The 23,400-nt window shown below is 35.5% G+C and overlaps 1 protein-coding gene across 1 annotated transcript in view; it reads right to left on the reverse strand.

Annotated features, from left to right (window-relative positions):
- ADGRL4 (adhesion G protein-coupled receptor L4) overlaps positions 1–23,400 on the reverse strand; it is a 110,397-nt gene that overhangs the window by 39,082 nt on the left and 47,915 nt on the right. Inside the window, exons 3-8 of the mRNA XM_042952346.1 lie at positions 13,230–13,382; positions 6,369–6,518; positions 5,771–5,841; positions 4,589–4,768; positions 4,290–4,473; positions 2,860–2,976 (exon numbers count right to left, since the gene is read on the reverse strand). Coding sequence (XP_042808280.1) covers positions 2,860–2,976; positions 4,290–4,473; positions 4,589–4,768; positions 5,771–5,841; positions 6,369–6,518; positions 13,230–13,382 — 855 coding nt within the window. The remainder of the gene's footprint in view (positions 1–2,859; positions 2,977–4,289; positions 4,474–4,588; positions 4,769–5,770; positions 5,842–6,368; positions 6,519–13,229; positions 13,383–23,400) is intronic.

The following is a 23,400-nucleotide window of genomic DNA, read 5'->3' on the forward strand; positions in this document are numbered from 1 at the left end:
CTTTAAGTTTATTTTTATTTTGGGAGAGAGCAAGTTGGGAAGGGGCAGAGAGAGAGGGAGACAGAATCCCAAGCAGGCTCTGTGCTGACGCAGCCTAATGTGGGGCTCGGACTCACAAACCTCGAGATTATGACCTGAGCCAAAATCAAGTCAGACGCTTAACCGACTGAGCCACCCAGGTGCCCTGGGAGCTATTTTATATTATGACTGCTTTTTAAAATTTTGTTCACGGATCTGATAAAATCTAGATCTCTAATATATTTAAGCCTGAGCCCCTTGGATACCACAACTATTTTCAGTGTTTGTTTATACACAATTCACTCTTTGCAGCTAATGAAGCTGAAGACGCCTGGGAATAGAGTTTGAAACGAGGTTAATTAAAAACAAAAAACAAAAAACAAAAAACAAAGAACCATGATACAAACCTGAGTCCTTCCACATCACAATATCACATTAATGAATAATATTTTTGGACATTGCTATGGGTATGTGAGCTAGACATTGCCAAAGTATATCATGATTCATGTTTTCTATCTTATCTAAAAAGGTATCACAAGAGAAGAAACATTGCTAAGAGGTTGCTGAAATCTACGTGTATTAGGTAAGAGTATTTTCTTGAACTGTCAGCTTAAGAAAACTTATATGAAAGAAAGAAATGAAGTAGTCTCACATGGTTGGGCTAGTGACATCATGAGGACTCCGAGTGATGGCAACTAGTCCAGCCTTTGCTGTAGACCGACCAGGGCCTGAAGCAGGATCTGAAAACCTCTGAGGTCAACTTGACCCTGTCTGGTGGATGACCCTTTCATGTTGCAGTGACTTCTCAGAAGTTGCAGTAGGAGGTGGTCCAAAACCAAATGAAGCCCCGAAAAGGTAAGATGGGTTTTTAAAGTCTGTTAATCACTCCTTTCCTTTCTCAAGGAAAATATTTAACATTAATTTTTGACTTTGGGTAAAATGTGATTCTTGCTGCATAGAATGCTTCCAAATCCCTTGTTACCTCTGTTCTGAGTACTGTTTCAGTATCTGTCCATTCTCCTCATCTGAACCTCTTCTAATTCTTAGAGGTTTCACACTAAATCTCGGCCTGATCTAGCTTTTAAGTCCTTTATCAGGTATGTACCTTCATTCAGTAAATGAGGAGTTTATTTACTAATGACAGGAACTAAAATTCAGCCTATAAAAAAGACTAAAAATCTACCTGTTTCTCCATAAACCTTCCTTATTTTCCTATGAATGACACTATGCAGATTTTAACTTGAAGCCTGTGTTTTACTAATGGGTTTTTATCGGTAAATGAATCATCACATGCAGACATCATAAAGCAGGTTTTATCAGTTTGTTAGACTTGCCCTTATTTTTAAGATACAGCCCTTAAGGAGATCAAATTTTCTCCTCGTGTTTTGTTGAGAGCTGATATTATGGTCTCTTTCAAGTGTCAGAGTTTGCATGTGTGATCTTCAAATATAACAAAGCTATCATACATTCAGACAGGATCTCTTCGAGATATTAATTCCATGACAATTTCATCATCTGTCACTATAATAAGTATTGTCAATGGCTTTATTCTTAACTTTTAAACATTACTCAAATTGTTTTTGAAATTTCAACAGTTTAACACAGTCTTTGGATTTGCTCCTAAAAATTTTATGTGTGCTTGGTGAATTAGAATATGATGTAATAGGGTAAGAGCCTTGAGTTCAATGGTAGCATGGCCTAGTTATTTTTTCTTTGTTTTGTGGCCTTCCGTGTCTTACTATTGTATAAAAATGACAAGAAAAAAAAAGAGGATAATATCAACAGATTAGGAAAAAATCCCATATTAGTGTCATACAAATTTTTTTAAAAGATATTCTTCTGAGAATGAATGTGCAGGATGTTAAAAAAAAAAAGACACATCCATTTATGAAATGACATCTATAAAAAACCATATGTGTGTAATTAAATATGCTTTTCATTTATATTTATGACCACCCACATATTCTTTGAGAAGCTATTATAATTCATGTCTTTTCTAGGTACTATATTTTGACCTATATGAAAACAAAAACAATTCTTCTATTGGCAGAGATTTTTTTTTTTCCTAAGGGCGTTGCATTAAGAGAGCAGATAAATGGTTAAAATAGCTGCTTGTTTGCCTTTGGTTAGGTGACAAAGACAAGCTGGTCAGGGTTGATTTCTTTGTTAACTTCCTCCCTACTAGTACTGGTTCTGTATTGTTTGTTGATGTGCATGGAGACAAATCCATTAACTTCATTGTGCCTTTGCTCTAGTAACCATAAAATGAGGAAATTAAGTTAGATAATCATCAAGTCACCTGCTGGTACTGGCATTTTCTGATTCCATTTCCTAAGAAAGCCTGCCAGTTGAAAAGTTTACTGTACAAAGACCAAGAAATGACAAGTGGGAAAGAAATCCAAGCCTAAACAATAACTTTCTGTCTTTCTGAACATTATTTGTCTTCCTCACACACTCACAAATTCAGTCTCCCAATGAGGAATATGAAGGATTGCTGAAGAAGAAATATTAAAAGAATTCTATGCAAATTATAGCACCTATGACTGATGAGAAACAAGGAATGAAATGACAGTTCCTTTATATATTTCATTAGAATTTCAACAATATCAGACAGTTTCAGAGATTGGGCATAACACAAGACGGATACAGATACTGGCAGCTAAAATTCTCACCACGTATTTATATCAGAATGAAAATCTCAAGTACAAATACAGAAATTCTGTATAGAAACATCAAATATTTGCTATAAGAAATCACATGGGTATATATGATATAATCAAAGGCATGATAAGTATTTATTGCAAATCACTGACATTGAATATAAGACTATCAAAGTCTTACCATATGAATCATATGCAGCTTTTCTCTTTGGAAATATCTTTATATAATCTCCATCCACATTCATATGGGGATGAATATATTTCATGTGATTTGAATCAAAACAGAAAGCTTTGAGAGCTGAAACAAAATCATGAAAATCATAAATTCTCTGAAATTAGTTTAATCAGTGTATTCATTTAGTTAGGAACATTGTTATCCATCATTATTGTATTTCAACTTTTTTATGGTAGGTAGAATGAACACATTCTGAACATGCCTGGACCTTATAGTTTATATCTAAAAATCTAACTCAAGTTTTAACTTTCTAATTTCACCATAGCACTCATGGTTTAATTTAATCTTTATTGAGTTAAATGAAAGACAAAATATGTATGTACACCAGGGAGCTATAAACTATAATTACTAAATCAAAGATAAGCAACCACAATGGTATAGAGGATGGTGTCTATAATTTACTATACGGAGAGTGATTGAGTTAAATTCTCGAGTGATAATTTCTTTACCTGGGGTAGTTCACCTTTTTTATGCAAGAACATCACAGAAATGCAAGGCTCCTATATATTAGTCATAAAGCTTGCTACTTTAATTTGGAGTAAGTGGTAAGTATATATAACACTCTGATATAACAGAGTGATTTTTGCTTACCTGCTGTTGCACAGCAAGATGTCTCCCAGACAATACAATATAGATGAATGCAATGATTATCAGAAAATATACTTTGTTTCCTCAGAACAACTTTATAGGCATCTTCACTTTGATTCAAGATTCTGAATGTTCTAAGTACGAGATTGCATGAAGGAGGAAACGTTCTAGTTTGCTATGTTGATTGTTTCATATCAGAAAATCTGTCTAGAACTGTCTTTGGTCAAGGTAGACCCTAAGAAGTCCTGAGATGACTAACTCAAAATGACAAGGGAGTATTGTACTCTTAGCATTTAAATGCTAAATAGCTCAGGAATAGGATAAGGTGCAGAAGGTACGAAGGAGGCAATGGTTAGGTACCCATCCTTTTGATTCATACTTCATTCATATTACTCTTGCAATGTGCATTGCCATTAGCTTCTGCATTGATCAAACAGCTGCCAATTCAATTAGCAGTATTCTATTTTTTTTATTTTTATTTTTTTATAATTTCTTTTAAGGTTTATTTATTTTTGAGACAGAGTGAGACAGAGCATGAATGGGGGAGGGTCAGAGAGAGAGGGAGACACAGAATCTGAAACAGGCTCCAGGCTCTGAGCTGTCAGCCCAGAGCCCCGACGTGGGGCTCGAACTCACGGACCACGAGATCATGACCTGAGCCAAAGTCGGCCGCTTAACCGACTGAGCCACCCAGGCGCCCCCAATTAGCAGTATTTTAAATACATTCCCTTTTTAGAATGGCTTGTTTGGGAAACACTATTGTTTTGAAATTGACCTTGGCTTCTTACCTATATCACTTGAATTAGTATCGAACTGAGTGGTCTTTTGGAAGTTCTGAGCTATCCTTAAAGTAGCCTGTTCAGTAGCATGCATCAGTTTTGTAAGATGAGTTCTTCTACGATTCGTAGGTAACTTGTCCCAAACGATAAATGTGTCCTTTTGAACAAAATTATTCACAGTTTTTACAAATTCCTGTTAGAAAAAAAATAGTGTGTCTTTTAAAAAAATGTTGGAATCTTACATGAATCACAGATGTAAGGGAAAGTTTAAAGCTCAGTTATATTGAGTTAAAGCTCAATATACTTACAGTAAGAGTTGAATTAGAAGGAGTGTCCTTGGTTGAATTAGTGCTATTCATGTCACCCAGTAATGGGGATGATTCAGCTAATATTTCTATATATGTAATTATATCCATTGGTGAAAGATCTTTCACGGAATTTCTATAGACTTCTTGTAGCAGAGCCACAGGTTCTTTTATGTGTCTAATCTGTACAAAAATGAGTCCAGAGAAAAGAAACCAAATTAGAGTAGTACTGGAGCTTTTCAAGAATGTCAAATTTATTCTAAGTTTATTTTTCTTGTGCTATGTATTAGTAAGTTATCAGACTACACCTAAACCATAACATGCAGCACTAAAATTTGAAACTATTTACAAAGGGTGACCAAATAAAAAGCACAAAAATTACTTTAGAAAAGAAACTGCATGCTTGAATTAATAACCTTTAAACATTAGCTTTTAAAAGTTCTGAAAAATTATAACTTAATTTGAATTAGATTTTAATCAACCCGAGAAAATTCTTTACAATGTGATATATTGGAAATTTGCTTTTAGTTGATTGTTAATCATGTTGAGAGTCACACTTTCAATCACATGACAATAATTTTGTGAATGTCCTACTTTATTTACTCTTTGAAATATTTCCTTTGAAGTACAAAACCTAGTTGCATTCATTATGTCTTCTTAGAATGTGGGAATGGGCCTGGGGTCAAAATGTGTTTTTACTATTTTATTCATCAACTTTTTTTGTATGTTAAAAATTTTTTCCAGTATACTAATAGTGAAAAAGTAATATATGTTAAATATCTAAAAGTCTTCAATGCTTTGGGGATTTTCGAATTGCTCCTTTCTATGACTCAAACAAATTATTTAAATCTCTATACGTAAATACAAGAAGATCAACTGGTTGTTACTTTTTTTTAATGTTTATTTATTTGATAGAGAGTGCTAGTGCAGGGAAGGGAAAGAGAGAGACGGACAGAGAGAGCCCCAAGCAGGCTCCACACTGTCCGCATGGATCCTGATACAGGATTTGATCTCACGAAATGTGAGATCATGACCTGAGCTGAAATCAAGAGTTGGATGCTTAACTGACTGAGCCACCCAGGTGCCCCTGATTGTTAGTCTTTTTTACATGTGATGCAGGAAGGATTTTAACTGGAACCAAAATGTCAAAATATAATAAATTCTTAATACAACTAGTTTACTTACTTTTGTTAACCTCTTATCAATATTTGCAGCAATACAGGCATTATCTAGATGGCAGTCTGCACTCACATTTTCTGTAGAAGAAAAAAGAGTATATAGTAAATGTTTAAAAATACTTTTTTCCTAAGATGACTATATTAATTCTAATAACTTTGCTCCCTTATTTAAATATTAAAAACACATTCTTAACACTTGAGTTTTGTTTTCATTTTTTGTTTTTTTCATTAACATTTATTTACTTTTCATTATTTAAAGAATCTTACTCATAATAAAATACAGTGTTTATTTTCATTGCATTCATTTATTTTTCCTTATTTATTTCTATCTATTCTTTATTTTTACTCAATAAAATACACAATATTTTATGGCAAAATGGAAGATTGTAGTCACCCTACAGAACAAAGTATGTTAACTATGTGAAACATATGGTGTACCTCTTCCATTAAATAAAGCAATAGCTTTTCTTATTTCATTTTATAGACAATACAAGAATACTGGAATATTTCTTAGAAGATGCAGTTCTTTGTATACTTCACTACTGTGCAGTATTATATTTTATACAGTTCTTCGATAATACATAAAATTTCATCGTATAATTTACCTTGGCAGTAAGTGCCATCATTAGGCGTGAACTGAGATTTTCCTGTGGATGTCTGATAACCTTCCTTGCAGGAGCAATTATACCCACCGTCCACGTTTTCACATACCGCATGATCACCACAGGCAGCTGATCCACTGCACTCATCTATATCTGGAAATATTTAAAAAATTAAATTTTTATTTAGTACTTACACAGTTGCTACCTTGCTGATACAATATTAGGTATGGTTAATGATTTCATATCAAATTTTACAGGAAAGCAATGAAAATCCCATCATTTGCAGAATGACAGAGCAAAGAGCCGCATATCATTTTTTTAAACCCTGATTTGGCCAATCCATTTTGAAAGTGTATTAAAAACTGCCTTTCATGGAACAACCAAACTCTTGAATTATTTTCTGAAAAGAATGAGTCATCCCCAAAGCCATTAAATGAATTTCTATCATTGACAATTTTAACATTGTCCTAATTTAATAAAGAACCAATTTTTAAAATACATCAAAAATTCTTTGTTTTCTAGTATTATGCTAAACTCAGTTTAGGGTAATCTGGAGGATAAAAAAGAATAGCCCACTTTCTTTCCAAAGCTTCTTGTTTGCAACTAAGTTATCCTAAAAATTAGCAGAATGTGTGATGTGACTCCTTTAAAATTTTACCACAACTTATTTATTAATTTTGTCCAAGTTATATTTTACTATGATTCTTAATACACAGTCATCATAGATAAAGTAACAAATTGTGCAGAATTAAGTCTTAGATTTTCAGTAGCCATATATCAAAGTCACAATAAAAATGTTAGGTTTTAAGCTCACATAATTTATATTCTTAATTTAAAATTTTACATACTGCAGTGAAATATGTCTTGAAGTTATAAATGCAGTATAAATACTCTGCCAGTAGGCAGAGTTCCAATAAGGAATGCTTCCAAGGAACGGAAGAGTCCAAATCATTACCTTAAACTAATGCAAAGATTTTTGAGTTCTCAGCCTGGCTCTGACATCTTAGAGATACTCTGTGTTAGATTAATGAATAAGCCTGTAATCTTACGTATAAAATTTGATTAAAAAAAAAACTAATAGAGTGCCACAATACTGTTTGTCATAAAAAAAGGGGGGGTAGTAATCACAGTCCAATTTAAAAAGCCATCTAGCTGGTTATCTTAAAAGTAGCTAATCCTAACTTCTCACTTCCAAAATGTAATGAAGGGACAGGATACCATTAAAAATTGAACCACCCAAAACTGGAACTGACAGTGAGCCTCCCGGCAGTTCTTGAAGAAACTTCCATTAGCCAGAAAGGCAATGGTCTTAGAATTAAGACAATTCACAGGCCTGAAAAAAAAAGGATGAGAAACTCCTAATTCTTCTGTCAAGTCTGTATATTCATAATCTGTATGACCCAGGAATCCAAGTATACTACCTTTAAAGAAACAGGAATATCGTCCTGGTACCCTCAAGCTCTTCCTCTCATTTCTGCTTATGTGTGTTTAAAGACTGCCGCTCTACACACACACATACACACACACAAAGACAGAACATAAAGTAGGAGATGAGCAAAAGCAGGTTGACTCTTAAAATTTAGTGAACCATCCACTAAAGGATTCCAGGTTAGGGTAAAGAAAAGAAGCCAGGTGGAAGTGCAGACTAGCGTTATTATTTTTAATGACATCAATGAAGTGAAAAAAATATGTATAAGAAAACTAAAGAGTAGTTCTTTCTGGATCATGGCTGAAGAAGTAGCATGTACTGTATCCAAATAGGATAACACCCCAATGAAGATGTGACAGACCCATGTGACATCATAGATAGAATCATTTATTTCATGAATAAGAAACTAAGGTTCTCTGAATGCCCATGTTATATATTTTTATTTTATTTTATGTTTTTAATTTTTTTAATGTTTACTTACTTTCAAGAGAGACAGAGAGACAGAGAGAGAGACAGAGAGAGAGTGTGAGCAGGGGAGGGGCAGAGAGAGAGAAGGAGACGAATCCGAAGCAAGCTCCAGGCTCTGAACTGTCAGCACATAGCCCGAAGTGGGACTCTGACTCACAAGCCATGAGATCATGACCTGAGCTGAAGTCAAACACTTAACCGACTGAGCCACCCAGGCACCCCATGCCCATGTTTCATATTTTTAGATGCCTTATATGGCTAACAGGAAATGAGGTATTGATTTCTCTTAATTTTAAAATTATTTAAAGGTGCAACTCTTCTTGGCAACTTTGTCCCAAACCCAATGTCTAAGCAACATAGAAATCTTTGCAAACTCAATTTCCACCCTCTCTTGTGCATTTTGGACACAGGTATATATAACGTTGGTGTTCGTAACTGACGGTGTTTCAGTTTTTCCTTGTGCATCCTCCATGCCTGTGGTGCTTCTTGGGGTCTCCGCTCTAGTTCAAGCCTTTCTACCACCACTCACTTTGCTAGTTATCATCCCAGAATGTCAGCCTTGGATCATGTAGGGTATTTCAAGCTCTAAGTTCACCAAGTGACAAAACAGTAATCAAAAATAATAAGGAGGTAGTAGCTTGGGAGACCAGCATTCAAGATTAACATTATGAAAATTTTCATATTCTGACTCCAAATGTTATACAAGAATATTAATTAACCTACCAAAGTAATCCTTTAAAAATCTTAATCATCCCATTAAAGGACTGTTTTCCAGATTATTTATACTTTTCTTGCTTATACTTTTTGTTTTTATAACTTATTTACTCAAATGTGTAAGTGCAGTTGGCTGAATTTGATATCCTTCTCACTCTGTGCCTTGGTAGTAGAGTTTATTGAATCTAACCTAATAATGGAGTGTGTGACAACTGGCTATGTACCAGACTAGTCAAAAAGCTTCTACTAGTGTCAGGATATCCCTCTACACCCCTTGCAACCGAGTAATGTAGACAGAATCATCAGATATTGAAAGAGTATGCCATGCCCAAATAAGATGCAACTGGTTTACCAAAATGAACGTGATATTTTGCAGTAAGACCTACACTAACTTCTCTAGCATTCTCTTGCAGGGCCTCATTAGCTGAGATCTAATCAAATCACTATGTGTCCTTCTTACAGGTAAAGGCCCTGTAGAGGATCTTAACTCAAATTCTAGCTGTAATACTCATTAGTTTTGTGACTTTGGGTAATACTCTAAAAAATACCTTTTACTTCAAAAGAGTTCTTTTTTAAAACAAATGAGGAAATGTACATGAAGGTGTTTTGAACTAGTGCCCAAGATATAATAGGCCCAGTGATTCTATTCAGACTGCATGTTTTCTTAATAGCAGGAGCCCTGTGAATATGTAAGTTTGGAGAAAACAGACTGATAATGAGTGTCTCATTAGACTGCCATGTCTTGGTACTCCCCAGAGATGTAAAAGAGGAAAAGAACCCCCACCTCAGCTTAATAAAAGTTAAATTGCTACTCTGGAATTATTTCAGTCAGGCTAGAATTGGCATACCATATTTAATAACTGATCCACTTTTTCTACCACCAACCTAACACTGGGCTTAATACTAATAAGGTGATTTTGCCAAACGTAAGCACATCATAACAATTGTTTGCTTGGTTTGCACATCAAAAAATTCACTTGGTACTTTTTCATTAGTGAGGTTGTGCTTGTTTTTCATGTCTACAATGAGCCAACCCAACAGTGTTTTATCATAATCTTCTTTCAAAACATGATCATATGATTGTTTTGATTCTTACAATTTTCATCAATAACTGATTTGTCTAACGTTTAACTCACACACTGCGAAGAAAAGATAAAATGTTCAATTACTGAAAGTAATTTGTGAAGACAAACTGGATGTTAATATTATCCAAAGCCATAAAAAAATCTGAAATTATCAGCATACCCAAGGCAATGCGGCATAAAAAATTACAAGCAGTAAACGCTTGGTCTTAAGCACTTAGTAAATGTGAAGCTTTTAGGTTCTACTCATTTGGCCTTGAGAGAACCACTTTCCTATTGGATGCCTCTTTTTTCCCATTTGTGAAATGCAAGTCTGGAACCAGGTCTCTTGGGAGGAAGCTAGGTATCTGAAATTCTGTTTTACTGTAATTACAGGGGAAGGCAAACACACAGGACACTAAATCTGCCTCAAATCCTTTTGCAACAAAATGATCTTATCTGTGGCCAATAGTATTTGAATATAGACTAAAGGCAAAGAATTTTGCTTGGGTCTTTTCTTGCCCTGAATTGGAGTTTTTCATTATTTATTTTTAGAGATTCCTAATGACTATAATTACCAGACATGTCAAATTTAAGGATCAGGTAAACTTTCAAATCAGAGGCAACACAGTACAAGGTGATACACTAATGTAAAAGGAAACAGAATTATAGTTCTCTGTTCAAGTTCTCCTGAAGATTATCATAGTGCACAATGAAAATTACTATAGGACTAGAGAAAAAAAAAGATACAACTGTTCTAATTCTCAAAAAGCTTAATCCTTAAGGACAACAAAATTGGTGAGAAATAACAATGTTCCAGAGAACAAGTTTTTCAGTGAATAATCCATCAAATGAAACAGGTAGAAACTGAAGGACTCAATATTGGGTACTGGGTTTTAATATAGTTCTTGTGTTTACTGATTGCTTAAAATAGCTAAAAAGGGAATTAGCCAAAACTTAGGGGCATTCTATAGTATCTCAATAATAAATGAGTGTTGGGAGAAAGAGTCATAAATTACAAATATGTTATACCTCCATGAAACGTTGGCATTCAATCATCTTTGTGTGTATGTGTTTTTTCTGTGTCTGTGATTCAATTTTTTTCTAATATAGGAATTCTCTACTTGTAAGAAACACAGAGAAATACAGCGTTTTGTGAATTGAAGCATATTAAAAGTAAAAATGATCAGATGAAAAGACTGATGTCTTCCAGAGACAAGAGGGAATGGAGAACATAGTTAAAATTAAGTGATTAAGATGTTGTGAGTTATATTTCTTCACTAACTGGAACATTTCTAGTAAAGCTTACAGAGCTACGTAATTAGAACTTAACTACTAAAGCTAAAACACACATATGCATAACATTCTAAGAAGACAAGCAACAAGAGCAGAGGTTTGAGAATATCAAATGGTGAGGTATTACAAGTTTTCTGGGGAGCTTCATAGACTAGATCCTGAATATACTGTAAAGCTATATTCCAATAAAATTTTTTGCTGCAAACACTAAAAGTGAAGTTATCGTTCAATTGTCTCATATTTTAAGTCTTTTATGCCCTTGCAAAACTTGATCCTCTGCACTTGCAAGATTCAGATCAATGCATAAGATGTAGATGGCCACCTGCTTTAGCCTCCTGTAGCTTTCTGGATACAAGACTGTGATTCTAATCCTCCTTTTACCTAAACATGTGAATCAGAAGTAGCCCTCACTTATCTTAGAGGTCAAATGAGGAGAACAAACTCTTTTCTGTTTATATAGCGGAGTAAATGTTATGAACCACAGGTACACGAGACAGGATAATTTCTTTGATGAAGACATTTCACTGATGAAGTTTCTTTGAACACTGTCTCCTAACTTCTCATGTGTTAATAAGAACATAGCTAGACTTCTCCTTAGCTCACTAAGGAGAATCTCAGTAGGGAACTAAGCAAAGCTTTAGTGTGATGTAGATTAGCCTGGGTGTCTCTCTTTTAGCTAACTGTGTAAAGTGAAAGCAGCACATTACCTTAGCCACGTTGCATATAGAGTCATGAGTTCTAATAAAATATCTTCTCTTGGCCATGTGATTTCACTCGCAGGGTCTCAGTTCATGTATTCATTTTGCAGATTAGTATCAACCATAATTAATTATACTAGTTGTTGGTAAATTGGACAGTGTTGTATAAACCGTGATTAAGATGATTTATAACTTACTTTCAAAGTTAAAAGTCTTTGGCCCCAGAGAATTTGCCCCTGAAAATTGTTCAACTTTTTGAATTTCCGAAACAATCTTTTTTTTCTCAGACTTTAATCCAAATTCTATAGGATCTGATATATCAAATGCATGACCAAATTACAACAGAAGGACATTAAAAAAACTTCTAGATACTCTCTTCAGACTCAGAATAATATTTCACTTAGGGATTTAACTGAAATTATTATCATCATTCCAGAAAACATTTTAGTAAACCTGAAATGATTTTCTAAATAGGACTCAAGTGTTCAGAAAAACTTAATGCAGATCTTAAGTGTAACTACCTTTCAGCTGACAATACTAAAAGCAGTAGAACAATTCTTTTATTTATTTATTTAAAAAAATGTTTATTTATTTATTTTGAGAGAGACAGAAAGCGAGAGCAGAGGAGGGGCAGAGAAAGGGAGAGAATCCCAAGCCGGCTCCATTCTGTCAGCATAGAGCTGGATCTGACAACCATGAGACCTGAGCTGAAACCAAGACTCCGATGCTTAACTGACTGAACCACCCAGGCGCCCCTAGAACAAGTCTTTTAGAAGTAATGCCTTTCTGAACATTTTCTGAGAAAATGTAGAGCCCATCTCAGAGTGCATATTTATAAAAGCATCAATATCTTGCCATGCAAATCATAGTTTTCTTGAATTAACATATTATTCTCAAGTGTAAATATTTATCCTGTGGTTTGCCACCACACTAGATTTCATACTTTCATGATTTTTTTTTCTTATGAACTGCTTGATTTTCTCCCCTGATTTTTTTTCTTACATCCTTAGATAAATATTCCATAGTAACTGACTAAACAGTGTTAGAAGACTAAAAGAATTAATGAAATTTCTAAAAGTACTGCACATCTAGGGTACGCTCAAAGACTGGCAGAATTTGGTTCAAATATTATTTAATCTCTGGAGGTAATAAGCAATAAGTGAGAGGTACCGATTTTAAGTTAGGTAGTCAAACTTACCTATGCAGAGGGTTCCATCATTTGTGATAAACCTGTCCTGGTTACTGCTGGATCTGAAACCAGGTGCACACATACAGTAGTAACTTCCCTCTGTGTTAGTGCAGTTGGCATTTTCACCACAGGACTGGGTCAAATTTCCACACTCATTATCATCTGTGGACATATCAATTTAAAACATTATTTTTATATAATTGAAATTGATTTCTAATATTTCCTACCAGGATTTGGGAATTGTGACTGTTAAACAGTATAAGGTAATGCGATGTCAATTTCTAGGAAAAATTAATGGTCCGATCGACATTCCACCCTGTGTTATTCTTATTTACAGTGGGAAGCCTTCTTTGTTGTTGCAAAGCAAAATAGAATCTCTTATTTCTGAAACACGGAACATAGTTATCGGATGTATACTGGGACATTTTCCAGATTTTATATGAAATTTAATTATAATAATGTCAATACATATATACTCATTTGTAAGTTTATAATTCTCTTTATAATTAGTCAAAAGCATATCGTAAGTTAAAAAATCAGAGATTACAAATTGACATGTTCTAATCATGTACCATTTGTCTTTATTACTTATTCCCTAGAAGAATTTCGCATTACTAGGTTTCTTCACTTATTCATTAATATTTTTATTCATTACTATGTGCATTTTATTGTCCTATAGAAGAGTACACAAATACAAAAAAATTATATCATCGTCCAAGGTTTTGCCTAATAGTATTGTAATACAACTTATCAGAAAATATATAGGTTCATAAGCCCTTTGTAAAAATTAGAAAGCAAATTGATATAATCTGTCAAGTAAATAAAACCAAAAGTACGTGCTTTTCCATAGTGATCATGAGGGACTGGAAGAGACAGAAAATATTTTCAGGTGGCACTAAATCTTGCTGTAGGTTGAACTATGTCTCGCAAAAAGATATGTTCAAGTCTTAAGCCTGTGTCTTGTTGACTATAACTTTATAAACAGGGCATTTGCAGATGTAATCAAGTTGAGGTTATACTGAATTAGGTGGACCCTAATCCAGTGACTGGTATCCTTAAAATAAATTATATGGGAAATGTGGACATGAAGACACAGAAGAGAAAGCTATGTGAAAACAGAGAAAGAGCTTGAAGTGAATGTAGGATAGATAAGTATTGGGTAGAGAGCAGGAAGGTCACTAACAGGAAGGCAGAATGTTGGGCAAAGATGCAAGCAGAAGGTCATTGAAACATTTCTGAAGGTACAGGGAAGCCTAATTGGGGAACACAGAGAGAAATCATGAGGGAATTGTAAAAACAAAGTTGGAAAAATGCCTTTGATTTTTACCCCCCGTTTTTATCAAACCAAATTTAATTTCTCTTTAAAGAATGAATTGTTTAACATTTAATTCACACACAGGCTATTGCAGACATCTAGTGATGACTAAGAGTTGGAGAATTTTCCAACTGTTTTATAAATATGAATTCACTGAATCCTTACATAAGCTCTAGGAAGTAGCTGCCATTGTTATGCTAACTGCTGAAGAAAATAAGGACTAGAGAGAAAAGTAACTTGCCAACATCACACAGCTATTTAGTTGCAGAGCCAGGTAGTCTGGTTCCAAAGCCTGTTCTCTTAACTGTTGCATCCTGCTGCCTCTATGAGAATTATTTAAAAATGCCAAAATGTATAATAAGAATTCATCAAATGAATTATGGGTCTGTTTTGCAAGATGGAAAGATATCGAGGTAGTGATTTCAGAAGGAAAATGGAAACTTTATTCAAATTCTATTTTTTAAAGTTTATTTATTTTGAGAGAGAGAGAGAGAGAGAGAGCAGAGGAGGGGCAGAGAGAGAGGGAAAGAGAGAATCCCAAGCAGGCTCCACACTGCCAGTGTGTAGCTGGATGTGGGGCTCAAAGTCACAAACAGTGAGATCATGACCTGAGCTGAGATCAAGCATCGGAGGCTTAACCGAATGAACCACCCAGGCACCCCTGCATTTCATCTTTAACTTACATTTTATTTCCACTTCCTCATTTTCAAACATTAAGAATATAAGTATAGAAGTTAACATATGGCAGACAACTAAAGATGAATTCCTCTCTTTTTTCAAAAATGACTACTATGGACAGGTCAGGTAGGATTTGCAAATCCCATTTATATGCTTTGTCACTTTGAATTATTATATTAATTATAATAGACTAACTGCTATAAATGTATCTAAACATGTAATGGCTCAGTACAATAAAAAGATTATTGACTGCTCTAGACAGACATCACGGTTAGTGTTCAGGTAATTTTTCCACAATCAATGGTTCAGGGACACAGGGTGTCCTGTGTAATGTAATGACTCCACCACCCCAGAGGCCTTCCAAACTCTCTGTATTGATCCAGGTAGGGAGCTAGGGTTGAACAGAGCATAAGAGAGTCATGGGTCATGTCTGTAAAAGTCATCTATCACTCAAACCCATGAACCTGAGACTGATCTGAGCCAAGATCAAGAGTTGGATGCTTAACTGGCTGAGGCACCCAGGTGCCCCCATATTATGGAACTATTAAAAGATGTTATGGAAAGAGAAGGAAATAATGTCATTGATGTCTTTTCAACTCCCACCTAACTGCAGGGCAGTTTCCTACCTTGTAGTTTTCAGGAGAACACTTTTTTTATGATTTATTTTTTATTTTATAGAGACAGAGTGTAGTGTGAGTGGAGGAGAGAGAGAGAGGCAGACAGACAGACAGAGAAAGAGAGAATCTAAACAGGCTCCACACTCAGTGCAGAGCCCGAGGTGGGACTTGATCTCACAACCCTGAGATCATGACCTGAGCTGAAATGAAGTTGGAAGCTTAACTGACTGAGGCACCCAGGAGCCTCCAGGGGAACACCTTATAAAACAGGGTTGTATGACTAACATTACTGCCATTCACTGAAGGCTCCCAACGAACCAGGGCACCATACTAAACACATCATATACATTATCTGACACACATTTTTAATCCTCACATAAACCTTATGATGCAGACTTTATTCCTATTTTACAAACAAAACTGAAATATAAAAAGTTGGATTACCTTGCCCAAAGGCACACAAACAATAAGTGGCAAAGTCTGATTCAAGCCTGGACCATTCTGAATGTTGAAATGATCTCATCTTTCTTAAATACATTATAAAAAGAGTTCATAGTGGTAACAAGCTCCCATTTATTGAGTGTTTATTATGTGCTAGTCACTGTGATAGAAAGATTACTGTAAAATGGAAAATACATTGTGACTAACTCAGAAGACTGTCAAGAGGATTAAAGAAATTGATGTTCAGACAATGCTCAGAATAGAGCCTAGCATGTTTTAAGCAGTATATACAGGCTGCTAATGTCTTTATTATTTGAAAAATAATACTCCTACCATTTTAATTGCTAGAAATTTGTTTGCACTCTGCTTAAGATTCTTAACAGCTACTTGGCCACTAGCATGTAATGTCATCCCTTCTCTGTGTAGAGGAAGCTTCCAAACTGTGGGAACCAGTTTAAATCACTTATCTTTATCCATCTGTAACAATAAAGATATTTGTAGGGGCACCTGGGTGGCTCAGTCAGTTGAGCATCTGACTTTTTATTTCAGTTCAGGTCATGATCTCACGGTTTGTGAATTTAAGCCCTGCACTGGACTCTGCCTTGACAGTGAGGAGCCTGCTTAAGATTCTCTCTCTCTTTCCCTCTCTGCCTCTCTCTCTCAATCTCGCACAGACTCTGTCTCTCAAAAATAAATAAATAATTTACAAAAAGAGAATCTCTAAGTTCTCAAAATTAGTTTTCCCATAATTCAGTTTTTAAAAATTTCAGTAATTTAATGCTGCTCATTATAATTCTTTGGAAGAACGCTGAGAAGAAAGAAAGAAAAGAAAAATCATTTGTAACTCCATTACACAAAGATAACCACTCATCTCTTGAGGCATTTTTATTTGAAACATAATTCAGATGCAAAATATCTAGTTTTGTATATGGCTTTACACAGTACCATTATATTAACATTTTCCCCCCTAGGAATTACATGTTATTTAAGTTAGCTGAAATATCAACAAGATGGTGTTATTTCACTTTATGATGTGGAAATATACAGTTTCCTTAAAAAAAAGATCTCTGTGAACAGACTTTTGAATATTTGAGACCTGATCTTGACTGTTAACGATGAGGTCCAAAGCTCAACAAATATAAGATCTTAATGACTAGTAAGATGTCCTACAATTCAGATCTATTTCATGGTAAGACTTGTAGGACTCTGTGTTAGACTCCTTTCCTAGGCCCAAGGGAGGCCTGTTCCTAAAACAAAGGAAGCACTTTGGAGTGTCTTTTGCTCTGAGCACACACCTAAATTTCTACAATGGGCATACTACCATTTCAACTGCTTAAAAAAAATCAGTTCAAGAGAAAAACCAGTCAGCCTTCGAGAAGCAAGAACATTGTCTCTAATATCTAGAGCAGGGCTAGGCCAGGCCTTGCACCTAGATTTGTGTGTGTGTGTGTGTGTGTGTGTGTGTGTGTGTGTGTGTATGTGTGTGTGTGTATTTGCATCAGGCCTCTTTCTACCTTACCTTAATAGACACCTCTCTCTAATCCCTTGTTCACTGAAAGCTCTAAACCCCAGCATAATACCTGATTTATTCTTGTATAAATAGGACAGAGCAGCAAGAGAAGAGTTTTGAATTCCCCTGAGAGGCCAACAACTCAGAGATAGATAAGAACAAAGATTGAGCTCTCAAAACTCTATGCTCTATAGGCCAGGTAGGTGACTCCACCAAGTGTCAGATAACAGAAGGCAGTATGGCTTGTGATACTGGGAAGTACATACTTTACCTAAAGGATTAACATTTTTAAAAATTCAAAAAGCATATTTAAAACACTTAGTTCATGTGTAGCATTTGGCTAGACATTTGTCAACCCTTAGCTAAAACACATGGAGGCTGGAGGAGTTGAGAAAAATTGCTGAGAATCTGACAGTAAAGTCAGAGAAATTTTGAATGGCTTTATATAAAGTGGGCTGAAGAGTTAATACTTTATTAACATGTATGTATTTAATTATTAATTTATTCTGTAAACAGAGATATCTTACACAACTCTAATGACAATATGTACATATACGCTCACAGAGCAAGCATTTGTTTATGTACACATACAAAAAACCTAGTTTATTAAAATTAACTGAGAGTAGCTCACAGATTGAACACAATCATCTAAATCAAGTAAAAGAAAAATATCTCATAACACTAGGTTTGATTCAATCATTTAGTTACTCAAATATTTATGGAGTTTCCTAGTTCCCAAATGTGAATATGGTCTATACTGGGAAATAAGTAAAAATTAATCAAAAAGTCAGGATATGTGCCCTGCTGTCAGAGTTCACATTCTAAAGCAAGTTAACACAGGAGCATATAATTGAGTTCTTATTAAAATAAAAGTTTCAATTTTTATCTCAAAATTTGACTCCTTTTACAGCATACTGGGAGAAGTTTATATTAACTTTAAAAGAAATTGTGCTCTCAGATCAGTTATTGGTAATATAGAGAACGATGAAGATTTTATCCCTTGTGGCCTATAGCTGAAAAATGATATGCAAAAATACAGAGAAAAAGGACTCACTAGGTCTGAGGTATTGGTAAGAGTCCAAGAAAATGAGACACTATATCAACTGATTATGTTTCTAAAAGTAAATTAAACATGGCAATATGTTATTGGACCTCAACACATTTTTAAAAGTCTTGGGTGACATTATGAATAGGCAGAAAAAAAGAGATTAACAATGAGTTTTGTGTCTTTCTCTACTGTGTGGTTTTGAGCACTTGACCTTTTAGCTTTCTTATCAAGAATTGGGAAATAAAATATTTTGTTATCTCTCGCCCAATCTTCTGGACTGGATATACAATAAGGACTAATTCCCTAATGGTCCCAGTCAAATCTTGTTTCATAAAATAGCACTTATCTGGAAGTAACCTCCTCACTTCCCCCAAGATAGTGGAGATAGGCAAGAAATTATCTTTGTGAAGTAATATACAAATGTGAAATATTTAAATAGACTTAAGCTTTCCAGTGTCCAGCCTCATAATAATTAATTCTCAAGGAGAAAGTTTCTTTGGGTGGATATCATATAGGAAAACAGAAGGCTGCTTCTTTTGTGCTCTTATTTCCATTGTTCAAATCAACTTACCAGTTATGCTACCCACTCTCTGGAACTCTATACTGAATCCTTTGTGTGGCATAATAAAATAAATATTTAGATTAGAGTATCACTTGAAAAGTTCATTGTAACACCATTAAGTGGGAAATAAAATTTTTAAAAGTTATAAAAACTGTTAAGGAGAAATAGTAACATTTTTTCAGCCAAAATTTTCAGTGGTTCATGTCTAACACACTGAGTTGAGCACTCCATGCACAAAGGAGTGCTCATAGCCTGTTACGTAACAGGATCCACGGCTACTGGAGAGAAGATGTACAAAGGCCCAAATTATTAGAATGTAGTGTGTGTAACAAATACAAGAGGTATTTAGCAGTGCAGTGGTAACTCAGGGGAATGGTTTCCTGGGCAAATTTTCAGGATAGAAGGGTGAAGGTTATTTGTAGGGAAGGTTTAGAAGAGGAGGGGATGCTGGAAACGGCAATGAAGTATAAGAAATTAGACAAACTAGGGTGCCTGGGTGGCTCAGTTGGTCTGACTTCAGCTCAGGTCATGATCTCACGGTACATGAGTTCGAGCCCCACACTGGACTCGCTGCTGTCAGCACAGAGCCTGTTTCGATCCTCTGTCCCTTTCTCTCTCTGCCCCTCCCCCACTCATTCTCTCTCTCTCTCTCTCTCTCTCTCTCTCAAAACTAAAAAAAACTTAAAAAAAAAAAGAATTTAAATGAAAGGAGCCCCCAATAATCCTTTCAAAGGAAAGAGCTTCCCCAAATGTCTGGAGGCCTGTAGGAACAGCATATTTTATAGGAGAGCTATATTGTTGAACACTGGGTATGAGGGTAGAGATGAAGAGCAAGAAACTGCACAGGTAGGCGTGGCCTGAACTGAGAAAACACTTGCTAAGAATTTGGGACTACATTCAGTGGGTAAGAAAATAGCCATCATCAGGTTTATGTAGTAGAGAAATCGGATTAGATTTGGATTTCAAAACAGTTTTGGAAATATAAGGAAAAATAGCTAAGATCCAAGTAGACCCAACAGAACACTACAAGACATGAAGAACTAACTTAGGGGCACCTGGGTGGCTCAGTGGGTTAAACGTATGACTCTTGGTTTTGGCTTAGGTCACGATCCCGCAGTTCATGAGATTGAATCCCATATCAAGCTCTGCACTGACAGCATGGAACCGGCTTGGGATTCTCTCTTTCTTTCTCCTTCCACCCCTCTCCTGCTCATGCTTTCTTTCCCTCTCTCACAATAAATGAATAAACTTAAAAATTAAAAAAAAAATTGTATCAGCTGGATAATGGTTACATGTGGTTCTTTATATTATTATTATTATTTTTACTTTTGTGTGTTTGGATTTTTCATAATAAAATAATTTCTAAAACATTGGTGAGGATTGGAGACTAATAGGACACGAGTTAATTGGAGATAGAGGAAGTAGGGATGACTCCCAGGTTCCAAATTGGAGGAATTTCACTGACAAAATGATCCACTTACCAGGACAGGGGGAGGCAGAGGAGGAGCTTCCTTAGGGGCTAAGGAGAGAGTTTCCTTTTGGACACGGAAAGACTGAGGTGCCTTTAGGACATTTAGAAAGGAGTATTAACAGTTGGGCAGTCAACTATATAGCCATAGATTGTTTAATCGCCAGGTAAAACACAAGGCTTCCTCCTCTTCCAGGGGATGCATCAGAATCAAGAGCCTGGCATTTACTCAGCTCTAGTGCAAGAAACAAGCCTGCTGTCTTTGTACTTCTCTTTGGGTAGGCCCACTCTCCTGACTCAACCTGCTTTGATCTTCATGGTTTTCATGAGTGTTGCTGTCACCTTACTGCACTCTTGTTTTTCCTTTTGTTGTTGCTGTTGTTTCTTATATGTTTTTACTTGGGTTTGATCTTCCTACCAACTGAGTGATACAGCCCAGAGGTTAGGATGTGAGAGTAGAGGACAAGGACCAAGGAAGCCTTTTAATTTATATTTGTTCCCAGTGCTGGCCAGAAAAATCTTTGGGGTTCCACATGGTTCAATCCAGCTTACCCGAAAACCACACAGGAGTTTAAAATAATACACAGATGCATATGCCAGAAAAATCCTCTTTTAGCATATTTTTGGTCAACTTGTTCCTGTGGTTGGTGGTTAGCTTCTCATTTTGTTACCATGGGCTTACATTAAAAATTAGATCAGCATGATTTATATCTTAATAATCTGAAAGAAGAGAGGAAACATTTCTCATGCATCCTGCTGGATGGCTCATTTTATTTAATTGTTACAATAACACAATGATCGGTATTATTTCTATTTTATGTATGATGAAACTAAACCCCTGATAGCTAAATCATGCAGTTTAAAAAGAAATTCTGTTGTACACAGTTTTTATACTAAAGACTACCTGGCTCTACCTTACATCTCTGCAGTGTAGAGTGACGGGTACTTTGTCATAAAGTGTTCTTTTTTTTTTTTTAATTTTTTAAATTGATTTATTTTTTTATGTTTATTCATTTTTGAAAGACAGAGAGAGACAGAGCACAAGCAGGGGTGGGGTGGAGAGAGAGGGGGACACAGAATCTGAAGCACGCTCCAGGCTCTGAGCTGTCAGCACAGAGCCCGACGCGGGGCTCGAACTCACCAACCGCGAGGTGGTGACCGGAGCCAAAGTCGGACGCTCAACGGACTGAGCCACCCAGGCGCCCCATAAAGTGTTCTTCCAAACAAGGCACAATTAATGGGCATCTAATTCTCCAAACTTAAGAGTGCTGTGGAGTATCCAGGTAATGACACATTTTTGGCAACAAACCACATAATTGTATTACTTTCTGTATAATGAAGTTTTACTGGGTTTGTAAGACACTGGCTTTCTAGCAGTTGAGCATGATTTTAGTTTCTATTCCATTTTTTAATCCATTGATCTCAGTCAGGAATAAAAATAATTAAAGAAGAAAAAATATTGTTCTCTTTTCCAAGCACTTGAGATATTGGCGGGACTCAAATGGATTCTAACAATGTGAAAGCCACAGAACCTTAAGAGCGCATCACTCTTACACACATTTTCCCTCTGGTAATGATCTCCAGTATTGTTCCGTAAATTTGAACACTAAAATGACTATAACTATTATGTGATTCCTTGTGAAACAGGGCCTCTATGTCAAAGGTGAAGCAATGGGAGAGGTTTTTTTTTTTTGTTTTTTGTTTTGTTTTTTTCTCTTTTCTATTTCTCCCCATGGCAGGCTGCCGGGCTTGTGTGTGTCCAGTGGCATTGGCAATTAATACTCTTCTCATCCCAATGCTCTAATGAACCGAGAAAAATCATCATTATCAGCCTCCTCAATTATGGACTTTCTTCGGTTTGTACTTATCTTGGGAATATTAAGGTTTGAAGCAACAAGTATAATTTCAAGGTTTTTGAAAGGAAAAGTATGCCTTCGAATACGGATTGGGAATTTTGCCAAGGATATGCATCCCCCTTCCAATGTATAGAATGGTTTTTGTTGCTGTTTTTGCATTTACTTATTTTCTGAAGGAAATGTAGCACTTACGAAAATGTTCCCATTTTATGCTATGATCATTTTTTGGCCCTTTGTCAGAGCTATTAAAACACACATTTTAGAGCAAATAAGCAAAACCAAGTCTAAGCAGAGTAGGCAAACAGAAAGAAAACAAGCCATCTTATTTCTCTAGACACTGGAAACCACTTCTCTTGCTCATTGGCCGCAGAGGGTGGGATAAAAATCCTCATGCATTTATTTCAGATTATGAATCAATGATTCTAATTTTTTTTCATTCTGTTGTATCTATTAACTATAATAGTAAAGATGAATAATACTCGTATAATCTTTCTGGTACTTAAGTGATGGTTATGAAATACGTTTTGAGAAACTAGTTTTATTGATTTTTGTTTCTAATCATTAAAGTAATACATATTCAAGGGGAAAATCAAATCAATGATAGAAAAATCTTACAAGCTCTCAGTTACAAAAAAAGTCACCAGTTAACAAAGGAAAAATGATTAGAATAGTATCAGATCCTCAC

The sequence above is a fragment of the Panthera leo genome, chromosome C1 (assembly GCF_018350215.1).
Source record: "Panthera leo isolate Ple1 chromosome C1, P.leo_Ple1_pat1.1, whole genome shotgun sequence".
Classification (NCBI taxonomy): Eukaryota; Metazoa; Chordata; class Mammalia; order Carnivora; family Felidae; genus Panthera; species Panthera leo.